The 13657-nt window shown below is 39.5% G+C and overlaps 1 protein-coding gene across 2 annotated transcripts in view; it reads right to left on the bottom strand.

Moving 5' to 3' along the window:
* SLC35F1 (solute carrier family 35 member F1) overlaps positions 1-13657 on the bottom strand; it is a 432911-nt gene that overhangs the window by 43241 nt on the left and 376013 nt on the right. For both annotated transcript variants that reach the window (XM_038394254.2, XM_038394255.2), the window contains exons 4-5: positions 8206-8365; positions 4191-4347 (exon numbers count right to left, since the gene is read on the bottom strand). In XM_038394254.2, coding sequence (XP_038250182.1) covers positions 4191-4347; positions 8206-8365 — 317 coding nt within the window. The remainder of the gene's footprint in view (positions 1-4190; positions 4348-8205; positions 8366-13657) is intronic.

Raw genomic sequence — 13657 nt, 5'->3', positions numbered from 1 at the left:
TTCCCCACCAGTGCAATCTACTATATCATTCCTATATATTTTGAATCCTGATAGTACCATGACCTGTTGATTATCATCATTCTAATAAGCTTCTGCTGTGCCTTATTATATCACTATCCTCATTTAATGTCAGGCACTACTGTTCATCCATCTTCGTATTTAGACTTCTAGCATTTGTATATAAACACTTGTACATTTTGCCAGTAGTCAGTTGCTTGCCTTTGTGTGTTATATTTAAATGGGACTCTTATGTTTGACTGTTCCTCACGAGTTCCTACCTGTATTTTATCTTCTTCTTTCCTATCCTCTTTACTAGGATATAGAGTTTCCCCTTTAATAAACTCTTCCCTAAGGGATGTCTCCACCTGAATTGTGTGCTCCATCACACCTGTGAACTTTACTCCAGCCCTTAATTTTAAAAAATCTTCTGCAACCTTTTCATTTTACATGCCAGCAGGCTAGTTCTGTTTTGGTTTAGGTGGAGCCAATCTTTCCTGTATAGGCTCCCTGTCTTTCTGGCCCTGTGCATGGAACTGGAGTATTTCAGAGAACACTACCATGGAGGTCCTAGACTTTAATCTCTAACCTAGCAGCCTAAATTTGGCCTCCAGGAGCTCTCTTTTATTTTTCCGTATGTCACTGGTACTTACATGTACCATGACCATCAGCTCCTCCCCAGGACTGCATATAAGTCTGCCTAGATGTCTCATGAGATCCGCAACCTTTGCATCTAGAAGGCAATTCACCATGCAGTTCTCCTGTCATCATAAACCCAACTATTTATATTTCTAATAAGCAAATCTCCCATCACTATTACCTGGCTCTTCCTAATAACGGGGGTTTCCTTCCCAGAAGGAAACCATGATGTCATCTAGAAGGAAGTTCCAAATATAGAATCATTTCCCCATGCTCCAGCTTGATGTTCTCCCTTCCCTGAGATTTTTATCCTTTTCAACAGCACAGACGCTGTCAAACTGGGGGTGGGACCACTCTATTGTGTTTCCTGAAAGTCCCTTCTATGTACCTCTCTGTCTCCCTTAGCTCCTTCAGTTCCGCCACTCTACCCTCAAGAGCTCATATTGTGTCTCTTTGGCCATGAGTTTCTTGCATCAAATGCACATATATACCATGTGCCCATGCTGCATTCAATACAATAAACTGGAGAGAATCTAGTCTGTGATGGACTTCTGCCTGCATTCTTTTTCCTTTTGCAGGAGTGGTTTTGGGGTTTTATTTATTTATTTTTTGGGGGTGGAGTTATTGGCCTAAGTTTAAAGTATGTTTGCTAGGTGTCTTCCTCCCCTCCCCCTTTCTCTCATACTCATTTCCCTTTTTCCCTTACCTCCTGTGTTTTTTTTCAAGAGGGCTTTCTGACTGTCTTCTAGTAGGTATGTTATAGTCCCTCAGCCACCTCTCCCTGCTACTGAACTCTCCCTACCTAACCTTGGTATCTCACTCTGTCTTATGCTCTCTCACTCTGTCATGGAACTCTCTCTGCTTGAGAGCTGGACCTGGAAAGAATGTCTTTCAAACTCCCTCACAAAACTTCCCTGTTCACTAGCTTCTCTGGTTGCTGTGGAGCTGGCTCTTTAAACCCTAGTTCTACCTGAGTTAGCCCCGCCCCCTTGTCAAGGCATCCTAAGGAGGTTAGGAATCAAGAGATCACAGTTAGTAAGCTCATTAGTAGCTTAGCAGGCCACTTGGCTCAGCACAGAGCCCCCCAAAACAGACCATATTATAATCTTCAAGCAAGCAAGCAAGCAATATTTAAAGAAAGAGAGACAAATTACTCTACATTTAGTCACTGCAGTCGAGATGTGTCTCCAGGAGGGGTTTCAACAAGGAGAAGGCTGTGGTTTTGTGGACTAGCTCAGGAAGGGCATCCCATGTATAGAGGGCAGCATACATAGAATAAGGCAAGATAATGATTGCCGAGGAAGCAAATGGTACCTCAAAGCTGCAGAGCAAACAAGGAGATGAGGGTAGGAAGACAAGATGCTAAGTGGCCCAGTACTCTGGAAGTTCAAGTGTAGAGGATGAGGGTAGGAGACAGAGAACTAGGTGTCAAAATCAGAAGGGGAAGTGAGTTGGTGAGAAGAGGACTGTTCATGATCTATAACAACTACTTGGTAAATGAGGGGGACATACAACCTAATGGAGTGTTGTTGCACAGAACATAATTTACTGCCATATACTTCTTCTGTATTGCCTTTTCCTGACCTGGGGCCTTGCAGCAAAGTTCTTTTATTTAACTTCATTTAAATTTTTGCTCAGCAGGGTAACCTCATGAGTTGCAGCATTTTGTTTTCAAGACAATCCTGGGGGACAGCCCATAAACAGAGACATACGTCTCATGCATACAAAGGCATGTATAATTTCATTCTTTTACAGACAAACTGATCTCATTATTTTATGCACAGCATTAGATTTACAATATATCAATAGCAAACAAATACAATTTCTTTTTCCTTTCCCTGCCCCCCCCCCCTTCTCAGGATGCAACTCTCCAGACAAGAGTAAGCTAGAATGAAATATTGCAGCTTTACTATCAAACTCACTCTTCCTCACACTAGGTTTTGTAGTAGATGCTTCATTTTTCAATCTGTTTTATGTTTCCTCACTACAGTGCCCAGATTAGCATCCATTAATGGATGGCACCAAAATAGGTGCTGCTGCTGACGTGCTGGGCAACTGTCTAATTTCCAAGACAGATTCCTTCTTCAGACTGTTCCCATCTATTTTAGATCCTCATTGCACTGAAGTAGCTAATAATCACCCACAGCTTTTCAAGCTATGCTTATATAAATGTAATGCAGAAAACTCAAATGGTATATTGTATTATTATTTTAATATAATATAGAGTGCTTTTCATCCATAGGTTTTAAAGCAATTTATAAAGGAGGTCACAGTATGAGTACCCCCATTTTACAAATGGGGAAACTGAGATATAGTGTAAAGTGAGCTGCCAAAGGCAAGCAGCAGAGCTGGGACCAGAACCCCACTCTCCTAAGTCACAGCCCAGTGCAGTCTCCATCAGGCAACACTGCCTCCTAGATGTGTCTATGTTGACATACACTTAGTAAGACTCCACATTGACTGTCTTCAGTATCATTACCTATTGTTGATCACGTATAGTTAGGCAATAAAAATGATTCTCCCCAAGCAAATCAGACCTTTTTACCAGTTCTTATTTCCTTAATGCACTTTAATTGTGCAGCGAGCAGTTGATTTCAAACACTTAAGTTGTGCCCAGATGCCACAACAATGGGTATACAAAAATAATAAACGAGCCTACTAAGCAAATGTAGTTGGTTCAGTGGGACTCAATAGGGATTTATTGCTAATCATTCTCTATACTTGGAGTCTGGGCAGATCAGCTGTGCAGATAAACCACCAGTTTTGATTAATAATTACAAGTTATTTTGGGCACAACAATAATCAGATCTGCATAAAATTTAGCAATATTACTTAGTGTTGGTTTGGGGTGGTATTTTCCTTTACCAGCCACATTTTCAAAGGCTGGAACCTACCCTCCCGCTACAAAGCCTGCATCTGGAGTGCAAAAGACACTTGTGCACATCACTACCCATTTGTGTGAATATATGTGGCTTTATGGGGGCAGTGGGTGTGCCTGCAATTCATGAGCCAATCTTTTGAACATTTGGCCCTTTCTGTGTTATCACTGCAAAGGAACTGTTTCTGTGTTTTCTTTCATAGTTTTCTAAATATCATAAATAATTTACATGGAGTAAAATTATTAATGAAATACCTTCTGGAAGAGTCAGTGTTTCCATCTGCTTATAATTCTAGGTGACTTTTTATAAACATGACTCACACTTACAGATAGGTGTAGCCTGCATCATTCCTAATACTGCTAAACTGCCATTTGTCTTGAAATAACAAATTGATAGATGTAAAATAGTATCCACCTGTTAACATGTGGTTCTTCTAGAACACAATTCACTGTAGTGCCTCAGTGCAAATTTAGATAATTATTTAGATCATTGCTGAAATTTACTGACCTGACAGGAAATATTAAAACTGACCAAGTAAAGACTTAAAACACAAGAGTTTAAACAGTCTACTCTCCACAGTAAATGTCTGGCTAAGAAGAAAGGGGAATGAAACCAAGAAAAAGCTAACAGGTGAATTAAGTTCAATAGGCTCAAACCGCAAACCCTCTCACTTACAGCTGAATTCCACTGAAGAAGGAGCCAAACAGCCCAATCATGCCCAAGAACTCCACCCGACTCATGTTTCGGACAATGTATTCCTCACAAACATTGGAGATGCCGTAGAGTGTTGCTCCACCTAGTACTAAGAGATCCCCTATCAGCTTATTTTCACCTAGGAATAAATGGAGAAAAAACACAGGAGGCTTCAAAATAATGATCATTTGCCTAGAACTATTGCAAGTTCTTCCCCACAGACTCGAAACCTAGCAAAATAGCGCACATCTGTGTAAACAACCTGCATGCAAATATACTGTTGTTTATCCACTTGCATTCAAAATGTAAAGCAAACCTAGCAGAGACAGAGGGAGAGATTTAATTGTTTTGTGAAAGAGAAAACTGGAGGAGAAGATGACTTTGTAAAGCCCAGAAACAAAATAGCACATTTCAGAGACTAACCTTTTTTTGTTTTTTGTTGTGGAGTATAGAGCAGTGATGATGGAGATTTTTACACTGTATTTAACAACTGTAGTGCTGTCTAATGTACCAGACACAGGGAAAAACGTACCTGCCTGATGTGTATTGCCACCGAAGTACTGGCATTCTCAAAGAGCATTCGAAACCTCCTTAACTCTTGGAGGCTTTTATTGTTATTTTAGCAGAGAGCTTTCAGGTAGGTTTATTCAAGTTCCAACTATTCCAGAAAATTTAGGCACTGATCCTGCAAAGACTTATGAGTGTGATTAACTTAAAGCATGTGACTAATCCTGATTATTTCATTAGGACTATTGACTAGACCACATTGAAGAGATTTCAAAAGAACCGTATTCCATCAAAATATGCAGTTCTGTCAACAATGAAATGCATTGCAAAATAGGGTAGATTTTGTCAGAATTTCATTTTGGAAGAAAATGGAGAGGAAAACAGTTCCAACAATGTCAAAACATCCCATTTAAACACTTTTGCAACACCACATTTTGATTTTTCATTTTGAAATGACTTTTCATTTTGAAATATTTTTTGATTTGCATTATAGTGTGAAACAGCACTATGTTAAAGTGCACTAAAGAACTGCTAGTTCATGCCAGCAGAGTCTATACAGACCAATTGACATGCAACACTTTAGAACCCTTTAGAAATCACACATCTGTAGAGTGCATTACCCCGCCATATAGACAAGCCCTTAGGCACCTAGGTAACTACTCTCGTGAGTTCAATGATCCAGAAGTCCTAAGTCTTTGTAGGATCAAGTCCTATGTTGTTATAAACACAATTTCTCATTCAGCAGATGCCTAGCACATTTTGGGAGACTGTTAACATACTAAATAATATCTTTATGAGAGACTATGCTACAGTGATATCAGGTATGTCCTGTAAGTGTATAAGTTCACTTCCCTTGAACCTAAACAGTTTGTGCACAGGAAGAGAAGGGGTTTATTGATAAACAATAGAAGTGTACTTGTTTCTGGTTCATCCCCTTCTTTTGTTTGCCTAGCCATGGAAAATATCCTATAAACAGTGCAGCACTCTTTAGTGAAGAGCCTTTTGAAGCCTTTTATTTCACCACCAACATTTATTTTTTTATTTAGAGTCTGTCTTGACAGCTTTACATAAATAGAACCAGCTCATACATTTTACTTCATTAAAGGGGACACGTAACATAGAAAAGTCATTCCCTGAATTTTAATAAAGTCATTTTACAATTTTAAAAGGGCGGTGATACTTGGCATGAAAGGCAGATGCTTGTGGTTGAATTTCTTCTCCTTGCATACCAATAAACACAGATACTGACAGTCCTTCAGGTCCAGGTCTGCATTAGAAGCAGGCAATAATGCATGAGTACAGAATGTTCTGGGATCAAAATACCTAGAAGCCTTATCTGTATAGTACCAATGAATATGACAAATAATACCTGCTTCTTGCCAGTAACCTGCCAAGTGAATACCTCAATCTAATGGCTTACTCTAGTTAGTATGGTATTATCTCTAACTTTTTCTTTCCCTAAATAGATCAAGTGAAGTCAAATGAACTAATTAAAGTTGCTAGGGAGGAAGGGCTCATAATGGATTCCACAAAAATTTAGAATCATAGAATATCAGGGTTGGAAGGGACCTCAGGAGATCATCTAGTCCAACCCCCTGCTCAAAGCAGGACCAATCCCCAATTTTTGCCCCAAATGGCCCCCTCAGGGATTGAACTCACAACCCTGGGTTTAGCAAGCTAATGCTCAAACCACTGAGCTATCCCTCCCCCCAATTTAGTTTCAATTTCAAAGTTTCCTTACATTCCTCCAGGCTCCTGTCTCCAAGTTTCCTGAACAGCAATCTCTATAGCTGCACACCTGCTAAGGAGCAAAGGATAGAACCCCTGTTCCCTGGCTCCTTTACCTCAGGGGCAGATCTTTTAGTACCTTCCTAAGGAGCTTGGAACTCCACTGGACAGACTCCTTTTGTGTACGGTCCTCCCCGCCATTTCTCACAGCTGCTTCACTGGTCCCTGAATCTCTGCATGCCCTCTCTACCCTGGTCCACAGCCCTGCAAGTTCCCAGTGAGCCACAGCCCATCCACCCAGTGAGGAGCCGGTGAATTGGTAGCCAGCATGTTTCCTTTGGTACCTGACTATGCTGATGTCAACAGGTGTTTGCCCTAGACTTCAATGGGGCATTGTGTACAGCAGTTGAGGAATATCTCTTGAGAAATGTTTAAGGATCACAGAGGGGAGCCCTGCTCTGGTGCACCTGAGCTCAAATATTTAAGTCATTAAAGATTATTTCATTATGACAATGAAAACTGCTTAAGTAAAAGGAATGAAAAAAATTGCAAGACACTATAGGTGTTTTTGTAAGAATGTAGAAGCATTGTATAATATTATATTGTATTAACTAAGAAACAGACTATAATCTTGTAACTAAGATTACAATCCATTACACACATGCCCATGCAACCTTAATTTTGACCTTTCCTGACTTTTGAGTGTAGGCAATACTGTTGTTTTCTGAATGTAACTTTATATTTTGTGTAGAGTTTTTCTTAATGCAGCTCTGATTTGCTGATTCATGGGACAGAACAGATCTTCTTTGTAACTGGGACAGAGTTGCTTCCTGGGTAGGGAGATGAAGTGAAAGTCTTCAGAACAGGAAAAGAGAAAGTGACGGGACAACACAGGCTGCCCCTCTCTCTATAAACCTGCTCAGTTTTTGTTCAGTAGCATCTTGGCAAGTGCAGTTTTCCCTGCACTTACATCTGTATTCAGAACACTGACTTTAAAATCCCAGTGCATTATGCTCAGCTCAAAATTCAATACTCATAATTTAGAATGAAAACGGCATCCAACTGCCAATTTTTGAAAAGAACCTGTTCTCTTTCCACATCAGTTGGGCTGGCACTAGAAAAATCAATGTGACAGAAGATAATGATTGATGAAATGTAGTCCCTGCCATACTGCCCATAATTGTTCTATTATTGTGGCTAAACACACATAATTCATATAATCCACAAAAAAGCATGTTTTACATATAAACAAGTAATTTCAGGTATGATGCAGGCATCTGCACAATTAACCTTTATTTCAGGTTTGGTGCAGCACACGATGGAGATTGTTAATTTGTGGGTTGGATGTGTCTGAGTATGTGGCCAGTGAAGTAGGCTGTGTGCAGAAAGTGAGCAAAGGGGAACAGAAGCGAGAAAACAGACAGGAGGGGCTGAGAGAGAATAGGGGGCTGTAGCTCAAAGATGCAGCCAAAGAGCTGAGCAAGATTGCTGCTGAGGCTTGAAGTAAAAGTGTTTCAAGTCATTTCCCTAAGTGGCACTGTCCCTCATAAGTTGGGGTCATTTTATTCTATGGCTCCTGCCCTCAATGAATGGATGTTGAGCCATGGAGATGGTTGAAAACTCAGAAACACATTTAAACCCACACATGATCTCTTAGGGCCTTTTCCTTCTTTGCCCCCTTCCTACCCTCTTGGATCACCTCAGTGTTACATAGTTTTCCTTGAATGAAAAACCAATCACACAAATGTATCCAAAGACTCACCTGCTCCTTGTTGTCTCCCGACAAGGACGTCTGCTCCTGCCATACAGCCCATGCCCAGAATGCAGACCACAATTCCAATGAAATGAACTGCCTTGTATCGGACCAGCAGGAAGAACCAGGACAGTAATATCACCACTGGGATAACAAAACAATCTAGGAGCTGTCAAGGAGGAGGAGAACAACAACAAAAGAGCATTGCTGCACAAGTTACTCTAAAAACACTAACCTATTAATGATTAAAGGAGCAGAACAGAGGACTATTTACTGATAGTTTTGCTTACCAGAAACAGTATGATCTAGTGGTTAAAACACAAGACAGGGAGCGAGGAATACTGCATTTGATTCCCGGCTGTGCCACTGACTCACCATGTGACCTTGGTTAGATCATCCAAGGCCAGATTGTCGGTAGTGTTCATCATCCACAATTTGAGCCACATTTTGAAAATCTGGGCACAAGTGTCACAGTGAGAGCTGAGCACTTTTGAAAATCTGGCCCTTATTATGGATGATGAAGCACTTGAAAAATCAAGCTCTGAGCTCTTCTAAAGAAAAAAAAACCAGACCATTAATGCATTTCAGTTTTCTCATCCATAAAATCTGGATAGTACCTCTTTCAAAAGGGTCTTGTAAGAATTAATCATTAATTGGCCTGATTTCCAGAGAGATCTATCAGCTAAGAAAATCAGATCAAATGTTTGTAAAAGAGCTACCAGCATGTCATTGAGAGCCAAAGACTTCGAGCAAAATATTTGAAAGTGCCTAAGTAACTTAGAAGCCTAAGTCCCATTTTCAAGAGTGACTTAGGCCCAGATCCTCAAAGGAACTCAGGTGTTTAACTCCCATTGAAAACAATGAGTGTTATGTATCCAAATCCCTTTGAGAATCTGGGCCTTAGTCATATAGAAGCTTAAATCCCATTAATTTACTCCTTAATACTCAAGTAACTTTTGAAAATGGGACTTAAACTCCTAAATCACTTAGCTGCTTTTGAAAATTTTTAGGAGAAAGTAAAATGGACTTTACATGAAACTGGTTGTCCGACTTAAGTGATGGGTCTTCTGCTTCCATAAAAAAGTATGCATCTGATGAAGTGAGCTGTAGCTCATGAAAGCTTATGCTCTAATAAATTTGTTAGTCTCTAAGATTCCACAAGTACTCCTTTTCTTTTTTCATACTCCTTTTCTTTTTTCACAGTACAGTTAATCAATAAAATGAAAAGGTAAAAGGTATGTCTACACTATGTAGACCGTACTGGAATAGCTATGCCAACACAGTTCCATAGTACAGACTTAGTCTACACTAATAGACATACCCCACCCCCCATCAGAGGAACACCATCCCTGAACAATGTTAGCTATGTTTCAGAGTAGCAGCCGTGTTAGTCTGTATTCGCAAAAAGAAAAGGAGTACTTGTGGCACCTTAGAGACTAACAAATTTATTTGAGCATAAGCTTTCGTGAACTACAGCTCACTTCATCAGATGCATTAGGTGGAAAAAACAGAGGAGAGATTTATATACACACACACAGAGAACATGAAACAATGGGTTTATCATACACACTGTAAGGAGAGTGATCACTTAAGATAAGCCATCACCAGCAGCGGGGGGGGGGGGGGGGGGGGGGGAAGGAGGAAAACCTTTCATGGTGACAAGCAAGGTAGGCTAATTCCAGCAGTTAACAAGAATATCAGAGGAACACTACAAAGTAAAACTATTTCCCCATGGTATTTCTCCCTCCCACCCCACCCCCCACTGTTCCTCTGATATTCTTGTTAACTGCTGGAATTAGCCTACCTTGCTTGTCACCATGAAAGGTTTTCCTCCTTTCCCCCCCCTGCTGCTGGTGATGGCTTATCTTAAGTGATCACTCTCCTTACAGTGTGTATGATAAACCCATTGTTTCATGTTCTCTGTGTGTGTGTGTATATAAATCTCTCCTCTGTTTTTTCCACCTAATGCATCCGATGAAGTGAGCTGTAGCTCACAAAAGCTTATGCTCTAATAAATTTGTTAGTCTCTAAGGTGCCACAAGTACTCCTTTTCTTTTTGCGAATGTTAGCTATGTTGTTGGAAACATTCTTTCAGTGACCTGGCTGTGTCTACACTGGGGGTTGGGGTGGGATCTGTTGGCATTGCAATGTTGATGAGGGGTATGGTTTTAACCCACCCCTCACCAATGTAGCAATGCTGATTTTGAAAGACGTGAAGTGGAGTTTGGTACCCAGGTGCCATTAAATTTCAGTGGGAGCTGGTGCTGAATCCCATTTTATGACTTTCAGAATCTCTCCCTGAGAGTTTAATTTCAAGTTATATGGTTGTAAGGCAAGGTATTCACTATCTCGCTTATCCTTAAAGAAATTTATTACTTAGGGCTCCAGTATAGGCAGACTGTCTGTGAAACACTGGCAAGTTTTAATCTGTGTATTTCTACGGATGTTATTCCCTTAATTTTTTAAATTTTGGGGGATGCAGGGCGGCTTTTTTCCACTGGAGTAATGGGCCTAGCATCTGTTTATATCTGCATTGATTTCGCTCAGTGTTGGTAACCATTATACTTAGAAAATATTACTGAATAATTACTATATCCCATTAAACTTTTGTTGCCACAACATGGAATTAGCAAAATATAATTTCTGACTGGGAATGGAATCCTGGATAGTTTTCAAAGAATTTCACTGGCTAAAAATGTTTCCTTATAATATAGGTATCTATGCATTCAGCACATCCATTGGTGCTTCACTTTGGGATGAAGGAATAAAAGAGCCAATTTTTTAATTTAGATCAAAAATATTCTCTCTAGCCTAGTCAAAGAAACAAAAGCATGCAATACAATAACATTAATTTTAAAGGCTTCCTATTCAGGAGTACCAGCACCATTTTGAAAGAGAAAAAGAAAAACATCAGAAGTGGTACATACAGCTACAAGGATATGTGGCTCAAACTGATTCCCACAATACTGGGGAGCAGAATTACAAATTCTATTACAAACATATATTAGGTGTAATACACAGCTACAACTGGACCAATTAAGGACAGAATTTCAGCCTAAAAACGTTGACTAAAAAGCAAAATAAAATGCCAAGATGTGTTTCCATTGCTCGGCTGCACTTGCAATTTGTATTATGCTTCTGAATTCATGTACTGGATGAATAGTAGCACAAGCATGAGCTTAACAATTCAAAATGGTATGTGAATATGACACTGGAGGATTTTATTGATCTCCTTTCTTACGGTTTCAAAATGGAAAGTAAGCTTAAAAGAAGGTGAGGCTGTTTCTCTAAGTACCATGTGCCATAAGGATTCAGATTTACACAAGAGAACAGGCATTTCCTGATCTGTCACATTAGAAATGACCAAAGGGGAACTGCCAATTAGAAGAGAGGAGGTGGGGGCAGAGAAATCCCTCTCCACATTCTACAGTACCTCAGGGCCAGTCACTGACAGGTGGCAGCTGTGAGGGGAAGCTCTCACCACAGGATTTGCTTGAGGGCAGTGCTAATGAGGAGCCCTAACACAAGGAAGGGAGTGTGTAATTGGCAGAAAATTCAATGAATGTTTGGAAAGGAAGAATCAGCTCAGCTGTTTCTTGCTGTTCTCCACTGGGAGTTTGCTGACCAGCGCTTTTTCCTTTTGATGTTGATACAGATCAGCAATTATTCCTGCACATTAATGACCTTATTTCTAAGGCTCTCTCTCTCCCCTTTTCCAGAGACTTACAATACATTCCAGCTACATCCATGCACGCACACTGTGTTTGCACAGATCGGAGAACAGATGTCACTGTAAGCAAGAAGGTATATATTTGCAATTCACAAATCTGATAACATATAGTAATTGTTAAAAATGTTATCATCAGTGGGGGAAAAAAATTCCTCTCAAATGTCTGTTATCAACCCTGGCTCAGAGGCGGTGCAATGTCTTTTAATCATCAACCACCTACAGAAATTTTATTAAAATAAGAATATTAACATATTGACATAATATTAACATAAGAATATAAGAATTACCATTACCACACCAGAACTAACTGATTCGTTAGTCTGGTAACCTGTCTCTCAAAATGGTTTAAATCAGAATTGTCACTAGAGGATAGCAGGGTCTAGGTAAATTGAACCTATCCTCTACCTCAGTATCATATGCAAGGAATGTTTAAATTGTGTGCACCGTATATGATGACAAGTTCACCATCTTCCCATGACAAAAAGAGATTTTATTTGATGACGTCTAACCTGATTCTACCCTGGGTTTGGGCTTCTTTATAACATTTTAAATTAATTTTCCCATTGTATGCACATTTAAAAATTAAAAAAAATCAATTGCATCCTGGAAATTGAAAAACAAGGTACGAGATTGTCAAATATCAACCCAGGACCAACTTCATATATTTCACGATAATCATTTGTTTTAAAAAAAGCATACAGTGATTAGAACTTCCTGAAGATAAAGACGATAATGTGTCCCTTTGGATTAATTTTGATAACGTAGAGACATTTCACTGGCAACAAAGAGACAAAATGTAGAAAATTATATCAAATGGGCTATACTGTAGTCAGTCAAACTGCTGTCTGATGACTGACCCTTGTTTACTAATAATAAGTTAAATACCATAACTGAACATGAATGAGGCATAAGTCATTTTATCACAATAAGTACTTCATATTCAGGAAAACAACAATTGTGCTTTTAGAGGTACCCGATTTTCTTAATGATTGGAGTAAACAACTATTCTTCTCTGTAAATCAATCATAATGATTTATTTTACAGTGACAAATCTTGATATAGAAAGACAGGGAGATTTTAGGGAGGTATGATGACTGGGTGAAAACTGCTCAGTATATGCAACATAATTTGCTCGTTCTCTTTTGCATGACAGTTAGTTGACCAACAAAAAGAGCCAGGCAGCAAGCAATACACAGCTTCACAGTGTATTTTATCTGCAGGAATCAAGAATTATGTTCATTTTTCTCTTCTACCAAATAGGTTTATTTTTTAAAAAAAGGACACCCCCTTCCCCATGCAAAAATAAACCTGAACAACTGCTTGGCAACATGCACTAATCGCATGCTAAATTAATTAACCACAATCTGTTCTGTCCTCTAATTACAGATGTAAAATCAGCATAATTCATGGGGAAAATATGCAATGTAAGCAATATTACATGCATTGACTATGTGCTGACTGATGCTTCTCTACTGTAATTAAGACCGCTGGGTTCGCACTGTTCTAGTTAATAATTTATGGGTCAGATCCTGAACTATTGATGTCAGAGTTTTGCTATTGACTTCAGTGGCATCAGTATTAGACTTTATGGGTGAGATCCATCAACAGACTTAGGCACTGCAACACAGAGTGTTACAGAGCCTAACTTTTTGGTGCCTGGAAGAATCGCAGGAACAAGACTGCGATCCACAAAGCCGAGTTAGGCATTTAGATTCCTTATACAATGAATGG

Source organism: Dermochelys coriacea, chromosome 3 (genome assembly GCF_009764565.3).
Source record: "Dermochelys coriacea isolate rDerCor1 chromosome 3, rDerCor1.pri.v4, whole genome shotgun sequence".
Classification (NCBI taxonomy): Eukaryota; Metazoa; Chordata; order Testudines; family Dermochelyidae; genus Dermochelys; species Dermochelys coriacea.
This window is presented reverse-complemented; position numbering and strand designations above follow the sequence as displayed.